This window comes from Hypomesus nipponensis, chromosome 2 (assembly GCF_054491055.1).
Source record: "Hypomesus nipponensis isolate SF chromosome 2, ASM5449105v1, whole genome shotgun sequence".
NCBI lineage: Eukaryota > Metazoa > Chordata > Actinopteri > Osmeriformes > Osmeridae > Hypomesus > Hypomesus nipponensis.
In genome coordinates, this window is record NC_140362.1 from 14,245,001 (window position 1) to 14,257,339 (window position 12,339).

Sequence of the window (12,339 nt, forward strand, 5' to 3'; positions counted from 1 at the left end):
CCTGCGTGCAGGTAGGCCAGGTCTGGGTTCTCGATGTCGGCGTGGTTCTCCTTCAGATGGTTCCGGAAGTCCATGGGCGAGTTAGTGGCGTGCTCACACTTGGGACAGTTGTACATCTTGACGCCCTCGTGCTTCCCCGTGTGCAGGATGTGCTTGCGGATGTTCTCTGCACAGTTGGACCTGACAGCAGAAGGGCAGACGTCAGGCGCTCGCATCAACAACTTTAGACGTGTGAGACTCTTACATCTCGATTTCGTGACCGTTTCACTGGACCTGGAGTGTGGTTCAAACGATATCCAGTGCACTCCAAATATGGAACTGGATGGCATTTGCAAATGGTCTCCGACCCAGTTCTGAGACACCGAGGGTAAAACAAAATGCAATTCATTCGATGATAACACAGGGCTTGACAAAAAGAAGCAAAATCCCCAAATCCTGGAGAACGTGTGCTCTACCCTGTACATTTTGAGTTAGCTGTGATGACGCAGAACTGACTGCTACTAAATACAGAACATGCATAATGCATGTATTTGTAGACCGATATAACACTGTAGGTCTTTAATACAACAGATCTATAATGCTGCAAGTCAATATTGCAGGTCTATAACACTGCAGGTCACAATTCGGCAGGTCTGTATTACTGCAGGCCTATTCTATAATACTGCAGGTCTATACTGCAGGTCCATAACACTGCAGGTCTATTCTATAATACTGCAGGTCTATTCTATAATACTGCAGGTCTAAAATACTGCAGGCCGTACTGCAGGTCAATAATACTGCAGGTCTACACTGAAAGTCTATAATACTGCAGGTCTATACTGCAGGTATATAATACTGCAGGTCAGACTAGGAGGTATTTAATACTGCAGGTCTATGCTGCAGGTATTTAATACTGCAGGTCTGTAATACTGCAGGTATATATTGCAGGTAACTAATACTGCAGGTCTATACTGCAGGTCTTGAACACTGCAGGTATATACTGCAGGTCTGTAACATGGCTAGATGCAGGGTGTAATGATGTCAGTCCAGGGAGTCACACAGTCTTGTGATTGATGGTGCTGCCTGGTCCCAGGTCATATAGAAACCCACACCCACGGACACACACACAGGAGGACCAAAAAACAAACAAATACATAACACACACAGTCCCCCCCCCGACACACCTTGCATCATATAAACATCTCGTCGTCTAGGGTGTGCTTTCGCACACACACGCACGCAGCATCAGAGGTGATGGATGCTCTCAGGGTGCCTGGTCTGGGTGTGACACTCTGGGACAGTATAATACCCTATTACTCTCTCTTATCATCTGGGCCGGACCGTGAAGCCTGCAGCCTCTATAGCTCACCCCAGAGCAGGATCTGTCCCCTCTGCAGCTGCGACACCTCCCCCTCCATCATCCTAGCAGGACTCCTTTAGCTGCAACTCCCCAGCTCCTAGCCTGACTCCGAGCCTGGCTCCTAGCCTGGCTCCTAGCCTGATTCCTAGCCTGACTCCGAGCCTGACTCCTACCCTGACTCTTAGTCTGGCTCCTAGCCAGTGGCTCCTAGCCTGGCTCCTATCCAGTGGCTCCTAGCCTGACTCCTAGCCTGGCTCCTAGCCTGACTCCTAGCCTGAATCCTAGCCTGACTCCTAGCCTGACTCTTAGTCTGGCTCCTAGCCAGTGGCTCCTAGCCTGACTCCTAGATTGACTCCTAGCCTGACTCCTACATTGACTACTAGCCTGACTCCTAGCCTGACTCCTAGCCTGGCTCCTAGCCTGACTCCTAGCCTGACTCTTAGTCTGGCTCCTAGCCAGTGGCTCCTAACCTGACTCCTAGCCTGACTCCTAGCCTGACTCCTAGCCTGACTCCTAGCCTGACTCCTAGCCTGTCTTATAGCCTGACTCCTAGCCTGGCTCATAGCCTGGCTCATAGCCTCATCTTACTTCTATGGGTGAAACTTTTCTGACAAAGACAATGGTGTAGTCTCAGGCTGCAGAATAATAACACCAATTATCTTAGAAGAAAAACCGAATATATTTCAAATGAACTGATTTTTATTCAGTTACAGAGGGAATAAAGAGATGGATTCCTGCGGAGCCGAGAGGTTCAGAGGAGAGCGCGGGTGGATATTCCTGAAGGGGGGGGGGTCCCTCAGATATGTTAATACTATAATTGTCATATTAAAACAACACTGCGTACCTTTAGCAGTCAGCAGGTGTCACAGCCAGAGACCACCCACGCTGTGCTGCTACCCATCTCCCCCCCCCCCTGCCCCCCCACCACCCAAAGATTCCACCACCTGCGCGCCGGAAGTCGAGGTATTCCTCATAGCCTCTAGAATGCACCAGACACACAGAAATCCCGACAGAGAGATACAGACATACAGACAGACAGACAGACAGACAGACAGACAGACAAACAGACACACAGACAAACAGACAGACGGAAAAACAGACAGACCGAATGGGTAATGAAGTTACCACTCCCACCCTCAGCCCTCTGCCTCACCTGAGGAGGAGGAGGATGAGCAGGAGGATGGAGGGATGGAGAGGTGCAACGCCGATCTAAACTTTTTCAATTTCACTGACAATTTCCTGTGTAATTACTGATGTCTGTGATGGTTTTTTAATGGCAGGGACCTGGCAGGCACAGTGACAGGGTCTCTGGGCATGTGTGTGTGTGGGTGTGTGTGGGTGTGTGTGTGGGTGTGTGTGTGCCTGGATGGCTGATTATAATGATGGCAGAGTGATATGATGGAGGTCTGGGAAGATTATACCTGTATTTGATCCGCACCCCCCCTCCACACACACACACACACACACACACACACATATTCACACACTCATACATTCACACACACACACACCCTACAGCACCTGCAGTCTTACCAGGGGCAGGGATAGGGTTGTACAGTAGTAAGGTTGTACCAAGGCTGTATTAAGGCTGAGGTAAAGAGTAGGAAAGATGTTGTGGTTGGTTGAGGTAGGGTTTGTGGTAGGGTAGATGTTGTGGTCGGGGAGATATTGTGGTCGGGTAGATGTTGTGGTCAAATTGAGGTAGGGTTGTGGTAGCATCGCGGTAAGGTCAAAGCTGTGGTACTGTAGAGGTGAGATTATGGTAGGATAGAGGTAGGGTTGCGGTAGGGTAGACAATGTGGTAGGGTGGAGGTTGTGGTCGACTAGAGGTAGGGCTGGGACAGGGTGGAGGTTGTGGTCGAGTGGAGGTAGGGCTGGGGCAGGGTGGAGGTTGTGGTCGACTAGAGGTAGGGCTGGGACAGGGTGGAGGTTGTGGTCGAGTGGAGGTAGGGCTGGGACAGGGTGGAGGTTGTGGTCGACTAGAGGTAGGGCTGGGACAGGGTGGAGGTTGTGGTCGACTAGAGGTAGGGCTGGGGCAGGGTGGAGGTTGTGGTCGACTAGAGGTAGGGCTGGGGCAGGGTGGAGGTTGTGGTCGACTAAAGGTAGGGCTGGGGCAGGGTGGAGGTTGTGGTCGAGTGGAGGTAGGGCTGGGGCAGGGTGGAGGTTGTGGTCGACTAGAGGTAGGGCTGGGGCAGGGTGGAGGTTGGGATCCAGTACCTGTAGTCGCACCAGGGGCAGCGGTAGGGTTTCTCCCCAGTGTGGACGCGGTTGTGTCTGGTCAGGTGGGACTGGGTGGTGGAGGCAAAGCTGCACAGCTGACACCTGAACGGTCTCTCTCCTGGAAAGGGAGGGAGGGAGACAGAGAGAAAAAAAGAGAAGAGAGAACCAAGTGCGGGAGAGCGAGATGGGAACGAGAGAAAGAGGGAGCGAGAGAAAGAGAGACAAAGAAAGAGGGTGAGAAACGGCGAGTTGTGGCCACGCTGTAAACCATCCCGTCTGTCGGAGCGAGCCATGGGCTGCTCGGCGCAACACGGGTCAGGCAGGTCCATCCGGTGTCACAGCGGCAAACTGTGGGGTTCGGAGGGAAGAACTGAGGGAATCGGAGGAACGGCGAGGGGCTGGAAGGCTGGGAGACGGCCAGGCAGCCGCGACGCTCACAGTTTCCACAGAGCGTTCGTCACTGACGGCAATTCCGGAAAAAAGGTTCTTTTCTTAAGTGACGGGATGACACGGTGAGATGATAAACCAAATTAAACAGCTCAGATTCACTCATCCATGCTGCTACACATGTCTATCACCAGCCGGCGCGCGCGTGTGTGTGTGTGTGTGTGGGGGGAGGGGGGGGTGCACGTGTGAGAGAAAAGCTACAGTATGCAGATTAAGACGCCTCAGTCAGCGTCAATATGTGAGATTAAGAACACCCATTAATACACCGTATGTGCGTGTGAGCGTGCGTTGAAAGATGTCTTTCACACACGAACACACACAGACATACAGACACACACACACACACACACTCACTCACCTGTGTGTTGGCGGCGGTGCTTGGTGAGGGCATGTCTTGTTCCACCTGCAAAACCACAGAGGTCACACAGAAAGGACTTCTCTCCTGAGGAGAGAGAGAGAGAGAGAGAGAGAGAGAGAGAGAGAGAGAGAGAGAGAGAGAGAGAGAGAGAGAGAGAGAGAGAGAGAAGGGGGGAGGCAGAGAACGGAAGAGAAGGGTGGTTAGTTAACAGATGAGAAAGAGAGAGAGAGAGAGGAATGGAGGAGTCACACATGGCTAGTCTATATCCATCAGAGCACCCTAGCCACTAAGTAATTCCTCCAATCACGTGGATCCGTGTATATATGTCATAGGAACCGCTGGAATTGCCACGGTGGTTTATTGACTGTGATAAAATCTGAAAAGCACCACTGAACATAATTACATACTTGTCAGAGCCATAAAAATTAGCTTTATTATCAATGGGATGGCTTTGTACAACTCCATTTCAAACCGATGTCTTCCAGATGGGACTGGACCCCGACACTCTGGAAAGAACCACTCCTTCTGTCCCTCTCCTTCCTCGCTCTCTCTCTCCTTCCTCGCTCTCTCGCTTTCTGACCGTCTCGTGCAAGTTCTGTTATTTCTCTCTCCTTCTCTGTGTGTGCGTGTGTGTTAACTCTGTCGCTATCTCCTCACATCTATTTCTCTGTCTCTCTCTCTCTCTCACACACACACGCACGCACACATACAAACATGATGCTGGCTGGGTGCCTGTTGCCCATTGTTAATGACCCCGGCTTTACACAGCAGGCGGCAACTTTGATTAGGGTACAGTGCTGTGCCTGCCCCCAGGACACACACACACACAGACACACACAGACACACACAGACACCCACACACAGACACCCACACACACCCACACACGCACAGCAACAGCTCATGGAAAACCCCTGAATGAAGTAACCCAGCGAGATGGCTGCCTCCACCAAGGCTGAGGTGTGCTGTAGCTTCTCTCCCAGACACCCCCCTCCCCCTCCCCCTCGCCCTCCCCCCAACTCCCCCTCCCGTAGCCCTCGGAGACCCAGAGACCTGCAGTCTAACAGGCCTTCAGGTCCACTGGAGTGTGAGGGGCCTTCTAAAGCAGGGGCCACTTAGAAAGCAGAGTAGCAGCGTTTAGAAAGGAGGCTCATCCTAGATCTCCTGTGTGCTGCTGCCTGCTGCCTGCTGCCTGCTGCTGCTCCAGAACACATCTTCACTTCCTCCGGCCAGGAGAGACCACTTCCTCAGAGGCCTGGTCTACAGGGGAGACGGTCGGGCCTGGGCTCAGATCCTTCTGGAGAAACACCAGCGCTGTTTTTTTTCTTTTTCTTTCGGTCCTCGCCTCTCCCTCGTCTCGCCTCCTCGCCTCTCGCCCTCGTCTCGCCTCCTCGCCTCTCTCCCTCGTCTCGCCTCCTCGTCTCCTCTCCTCTCAGCCTCTCTCTCCTCTCTTCTTCCCCACCCTACACACCCCAGAACGGTTGGCCCTCCATCCTCTGCCACGCCCCCTCCCAACAAGAACGGATCCATGACCATCGACCCCCCCCCCCCACCCGCTCCCCCTCCCCCAACACATTACTCTCCAGAAGGAAACACAGACGATAAATGACGTGTGCTTTTCATCTGTCGTCCGATAGGGAGGGGCTTGGATGTTTTGTATGTGTGTGTGTGTATATGCTTGTGTGTGTATGTGTGTGTGCACATGGGGAGGGGATTGACGCATCCCTGTCAACACCAGCATCAGTCCCAGCCTCAGCCCCAGCCCCAGCCCCGACACCAGCCCCAGCCCCAACACCAGCCCCAACACCAGCCCCAACACCAGCCCCAACACCAGCCACAGTCTCAGTCCCAGCTTCAGCCCCAGCCCCGACACCAGCCCCAGCCCCAACACCAGCCCCAACACCAGCCCCAACACCAGCCAAAGCCTCAGCCTCAGTCCCAGCTTCAGCCTCAGCCCCAGCCCCAACACCAGCCACAGCCCCAACACCAGCCACAGTCTCAGTCCCAGCTTCAGCCTCAGCACCAGCTTCAGCCTCAGCCCCAGCCCCAACACCAGCCACAGCCACAGCCCTAACACCAGCCACAGTCTCAGTCCCAGCTTCAGCCTCAGCACCAGCTTCAGCCTCAGCCCCAGCCCCAACACCAGCCACAGCCTTAGTCCCAGCTTCAGCCTCAGCCTCAGCACCAGCCTCAGCCTCAGCCACAGCCCCAACACCAGCCACAGCCTTAGTCCCAGGTTCAGCCTCAGCCTCAGCACCAGCCTCAGCCCCAACACCAGCCTCAGCCCTAGCCCCAGTATTCAACCTCTAGAAGTTATGAACATTTTTGTAAAAGCTTGACACTTTCTCCCCCTTATCAAAATTCTACCAAGAAAAAAACATTCCACATCGCAACAATAAAAAAAAAACTTTGAAATGAAAATATACTCTATTGCATGTGTATTTGTGCGTGTGTGTATGTGTGTGTTTGTGCGTGTCTGTCCGTGTGTGTGTGCCTACTTCTATATCTGTGTTTTAAATAACCCCAGAGGACTGTGCATGCAGCTATAATTGCCTCCCTCATTAGTTGAGTTTTAGCAGCAACGGATGGGAGGGTAATTAATTTTACCGCTTAATTTCTGACACGGTCTCTGCTGCTGTATTGATGTGCTCGCCATTTTGGGCCTCATTTTTCAGGGAAATTAATTGACAAAGTGAGAAGATTTATCAGCATATCGCCAGATTAAGCGACAAACTGAAGCAACGGGGAAATCAATTGTGGGGCTGTCGCCGTGGACCGGGCCGCTCGCTGCAAAGCATCCTGGGAGAGGAGCGGGGCGGGGTGCACGCTGCTGATTTATTTATTTATTTGGGACGCTCGTTCATCAACCGTTACAAATGACCCTGGCGACTGACGCCCCCTCCTCCTCCACCTCCCCCACCCCCCCCCCCCTCCCCCAACCCCCCCACTCAGACAACGGACTGTGAGCGGAGTGATTAACATAAATAACACACAACTCAGAGGAACAATGAATCCCGTCAGAGATGGGAGGGAGAAGGAGGGAGGGCAGGGGAGGTGGAGAGAAAGCTGAAGTGGGGGGGAGAGAAAGAGAGAGCGGGAGGGAGGGAGGGAGGGAGACAGACAATACATGTTTACCGTACTGTATGTGACACATACATAAACACACACATACGCAGACAGACAGAATGGCAGAAAGACAGACAGACAGACAGGCAGACAGAATGGCAGAAAGACAGACATACAGACAGGCAGACAGAATGGCAGACAGAATGGCAGACAGAGAGGCAGACAGACAGACAGACAGAGAGGCAGACAGACAGACAGACAGACAGACAGGCAGGCAGGCAGACAGGCGGTCGTCAAGGCAACCGATGGTCTCGGAAACAAATGAAAATAAAAGCTGTAATTACGGAGCAGGCAGCTCTGTGTTACATCACTGTTAAAACACATTTCCAATCCCATTCAGCTTGTGTGGGGGGGCCAGCACACACACAGCAGGCCATGTGAGAGATGGAGGGCTCTCCCACAAGCACTCACTCACTGTGTCAAGCTGACTGGCCCTGAAAGAGTCTCAAGGAACTCAGTGTGTAAGTGTGTCTTACCAGTGTGTGTGTGTGTACGTCACCAGTGTGTGGTTGTGTGTGTCCCACCAGTGTGTGTGTGTCTCACCTGTGTGTGTCCTAAAGTGGTCCTTCATGGCTGACAGGGTGAGGAAGGCGTAGTGGCAGGACGGCCAAGCACACTTGTAGGGCTTGTCTCCTGTGTGCAGCTTCATGTGGTTGTTCAGGGCCCACTTCTCACTGAAGGAGCGCTCACACAGGTCACACTCAAACTTCCTGGAGACGGGGGGGAGACGGGGGGGGGGGGGGGGACAGAACGTTATTTACTGGCCCCAGAGCTGAGGTAAAAGGTAGAGATCCTTGCCAGAGAGAGGAAGGAAACGCGCGCACACGCACACGTAGGATGCGGGGCCTGCTGGTGTGTCATGTCTGTATAAGCAGGCATTGATTTTCCTGTCCTGGCCTGCCACCTCCACCATTTATTCTCTGCGCTGCGCCAAGGCCCAGAGGACCCGAGAAATTCTGTTACAGTCCACACACACGCGCACACACACAAGGCCCTCCCTCTGGGCTTGTGGGGGGGCCCACGGTTCACCTGTCGCGGGGTCCCAGACCACTTATCCAAGGCTAAACGAACAACAAGGAACACTTTACCCCCCCTCCCTCCCTCTATACACCCCTCCTCTCCTCCATGGCTGCTTCCTTCATTACTCTTTTTATCTCCACCCGCCCCCACCCCCCCCTCACTTCTGAGTTCACTGCCAATTTCATCCCATGCTCCTTCTTCCTTCTCCTCTCTCTCTGTCTCTCTCTGTCTCTCTCTCTCTCTCTCTCTCTCTCTCTCTCTCTACTAATGACTACAGGTAGCGCGTCACATTCTGGATCAATAACACAGAGATAGAGAGAGCGACAGATAGAGAGAGGGAGAGCAGGAGAGGAGATGGAGAGCAGTAAAGCAAGATATGAGTGAAGATAGGCTACATTTTGTGTTTTGAGGTGAACATAATGCATTATAACACTCCTGGTTTATGAGCTAAGTGTCTCCTGTCTTATCTAAGGCACTACAGAGGCTCCACCCCAGAGGCTGAGGCTGGGATCTGGGGCTGGGGCCAAATGAGGTAAGGAAGGGAGGGGGAGAGGGAGGGAAGAGGCCGAGGCTGTGAGGCCAGCCACCAGAGGGGATTTTGTATGGATGAGAGGAAGGTTAGCGCTTTTTTCCGTGAGATCGGATCAGGCTCTTTGATGCTGCTTGCATGTCAGCCCCTGTCATCACCCACACGCTACAGCATCCATATGCATACTCTGCCTCGGCCTCTGTCTCTCTGCCCGACTCTGCCTCTGCCTCCACTGGGCTCCACCCAACTCAGGGAGGGGGTGATGGGGTGAGGGGGGAGAGTGAGATAAAGAGAGAGAGAGAGAGAGAGAGAGAGAGAGAGAGAGAGAGAGAGAGAGAGACGGTGGGTGACAGGTAGAGAGACATCAGGAACAGACAGGGCTCCTGTCCTGTGTTGGTTGTAATTACAGGTGTGTTTATTCGTGTTTTGCTAGCTGTTCATCAGGTTCACATCAAGCTAATTAACAAGCCTGCTTTAGATCCCAATTATGCTGCCAGCTCTCCCCCTCTCCCCCTCTCCTCCTCTCCCCCTCTCCCCCTCTCTCCCTCTCTCCCTCTCTCCCTCTCTCCCTCTCTCCCTCTCTCCCTCTCCCCCTCTCCTCCTCTCCTCCTCTCCCCCTCTCCTCTCTCATCCTTTTTACTCTGATCCTTATGATTGACATGGCATGCAGATTAAATACAGCTACCAAGTGGACTCTCCCCTCCCCTCTCTGGGTACCAAACCAAAGGTGATGCTGACCTTTTAGGCTGCCTGACCTTGATCTCTATCCTGAACCCCCCAATGACCCCCCCCCCCCTTCATTCCCACACATTTGGAAATGTTCTGTGCGTGTGTGTGTGTGTGTGTGTGTGTGTTTGATTATCCGAGTGATGAATTACAGTACAGCAGCATTGGAGGACAAGATGACTGACTGGATATTAACCTTCAAAATGAAACAAACACCACAAGGTCAGTCAGTCACAACTTCTCTCCCTCCCTCCATCTCTGACTCTCTCTCTCCCTCTCCATCTCTCTTTCTCTCTCTCTATATATATATATATATATATATATATATATATATCACCATCCCTCCCTCTCGCATGTAGACATTTTTACACCAGCCACGGAGAACGAGCAGATCAGCATTAGACTGGAGGGAAAGAGAGAGAGACGGAAAGAGAGAGAGGGAGAGGGAGAGAGAGTCAGAATGAACGAGGGGCTAGCCTGCAGCCTGACTGACACAAACAGACAACTTCAAAGTGAAGACTGTTGTTTGTTTAGGGAGGAAGGAGAAGGGGATGGGGGGATGAAAAAAAGGCAGAATCTATCTGATCTGCAGCTGTCAGGGGAGCATTTTCTCATGCAAAATAGAGTGAGAGAGAGATTACCTAGAGGGAGAACATGACAGCTTCCACTAGGGTCAGGATGGATCATCATCTGGCAGCTCCCGCTCTCCTCACCACCCCACCGACCCCCCCCCCACGCCTCCCCTGGCCCCCTCACCCCGCCCCCACTTTTGTCCCCCCTCTCTCTCTCTCTCTCTTTATCTGCTCTCTCTGTCTTTTTCTCTGTCTCTCTCCCTTTCTCGTTCCCCTCTCGATCGCTCTTTCCCTCCCAGACTGCATCACTCAGGCCGGGAAGCTTTAATCCAGACTAAACTAGCGGAATGAGGATGAAATCACCCCGTAGCTCTGGGCTCTTCCTGAGATTGAGCTGGGGATGGAGGAGGACCTGAGTCCTGTCCGACCGGTCCCCCCCCCCCCCGCGCCCAGCCCGGCCCCGGCCCCGCCAGTCGATCCTAACAGAATCCCCGGAGAAGTGTCGGACGAAGAATGAGAGGAAGATTGGCTTCCTGAGACGACTGTTTCCGCCGGGCGCTGTGGAGGCCCGCTTCGTTCGTTTTCATTACGGGGGCGCTGGGTCACCTGACGACAGGCCAGTTTCGCAGGCTGACGAATCATGTGACAGCAACGCCGCGGCTCGCGGGGGAAGGAGGGGGGGGGGGGTAGAAGGCTGGCAGGCCCACCCTGTCAATGAGCTCTGGCCTTAATCCCATCAGTTTGGTGGATGGTGCTAATTTACTATTCAAATGAGCAGGATGAGCCCATTCAGTCCACATGAACACATACACACGCATACTCACATTTGGGTAAATACGCACAGATGCACAAACACACTTACACGCGTACACAAATGCACGTACACAAACGCACGCGCCCCGGAAGCAGTCAAGCCGAGCCAGGAGCCTGGAGGGGGCGTGTCTGGAGACCACCTGGGCCTCCAGTGAGAACACCTCAGCACAGGACTACAACATCGGCATAAACAACAACAACAACAACAGGAAGTGACATCTAAACCCGGGGACCAGCGCAGGGAGGCTGCAGGGGCTGCTCTACGTTCACCGCTCCTCCAGGTAGGAGGACAGAGAGGGAGGACGGTGAGAGAAAGAGGAAGGTGAGAGAGAGAGTGTTGGAGTAGAGAGAGAGGGAGGAGAGAGAGTGAGAGTGAGAGTGAGAGTGAGTGAGAGTGAGAGAGAGAGAGAGAGAGAGAGAGAGAGAGAGAGAGAGGGAAAAGGAAGGCAAGAGGAGAAAGAGAGGGGTGAAGAGTGGGAGGAGAGAGAGACAGCGAGAGAGAGAGAGGCAGGAAGAGGAGAGAGAGAGAGAGAGCGAGGGTTAATGAAATAAATAATAAAGGGCTGTTGTGATCAGATAAGCAGTTTTTCTATCCTGCTGTGGGCCAAATACACACAGTCAATTTAATGAACACGGAGGATGGTATGGAAGGAGGCTTTAACAGCAGCCCCCGCGCCTGACAAACAATCAGGAAATGTTATCTTAATATTGTTCTGCGGTTATTCGAACCATCCTTTAGGGGGGTGGGGAGGTTGGGAGGTGGGCGTTGGGGAGGCTGGGAGGGGGTGGAAGGGCGGAGCAAAGGCCAGGTCCCCGGGAGCCCCCCTTGTTATTGCTCGTTTTATTGTGGGCCATACCTCAAAAACACACACACTCACCACAACACGGCGCCAGGTCAGCAGTGCACCAATGAGAGCTCGTCTCTGCACCCGGTGGCCCCCAGCACCCAGGCCACGTGACTCCTACACTCAGCGAATTTACGAGCGTAAATGCTTTCAGGAACACCAACCTGTAAATCTGGATAGGAACCCCTTCCCCACCTTCCCCCCATCGCAAATCAGGGCAGGGTACACACTTTTCCCCCAACCCCCCTGGCTTCTCCCTGGCTACCTAAAAACCTAAAAACCTGCATGCGCTGATTTGTGTGACATCACAGGGCCAGGGGGTCACCCCTGAAAACCGTCGGCAGCA

At 53.2% G+C, this 12,339-nt stretch overlaps 1 protein-coding gene across 1 annotated transcript in view; it reads right to left on the reverse strand.

Moving 5' to 3' along the window:
* Nucleotides 1–12,339, reverse strand: part of znf407 (zinc finger protein 407) — a 94,848-nt gene that overhangs the window by 22,762 nt on the left and 59,747 nt on the right. The window contains exons 7-10 of the mRNA XM_084669136.1: nucleotides 8,032–8,198; nucleotides 4,365–4,448; nucleotides 3,557–3,677; nucleotides 2–180 (exon numbers count right to left, since the gene is read on the reverse strand). Of these exons, the coding sequence (XP_084525262.1) occupies nucleotides 2–180; nucleotides 3,557–3,677; nucleotides 4,365–4,448; nucleotides 8,032–8,198 (551 nt within the window). The remainder of the gene's footprint in view (nucleotide 1; nucleotides 181–3,556; nucleotides 3,678–4,364; nucleotides 4,449–8,031; nucleotides 8,199–12,339) is intronic.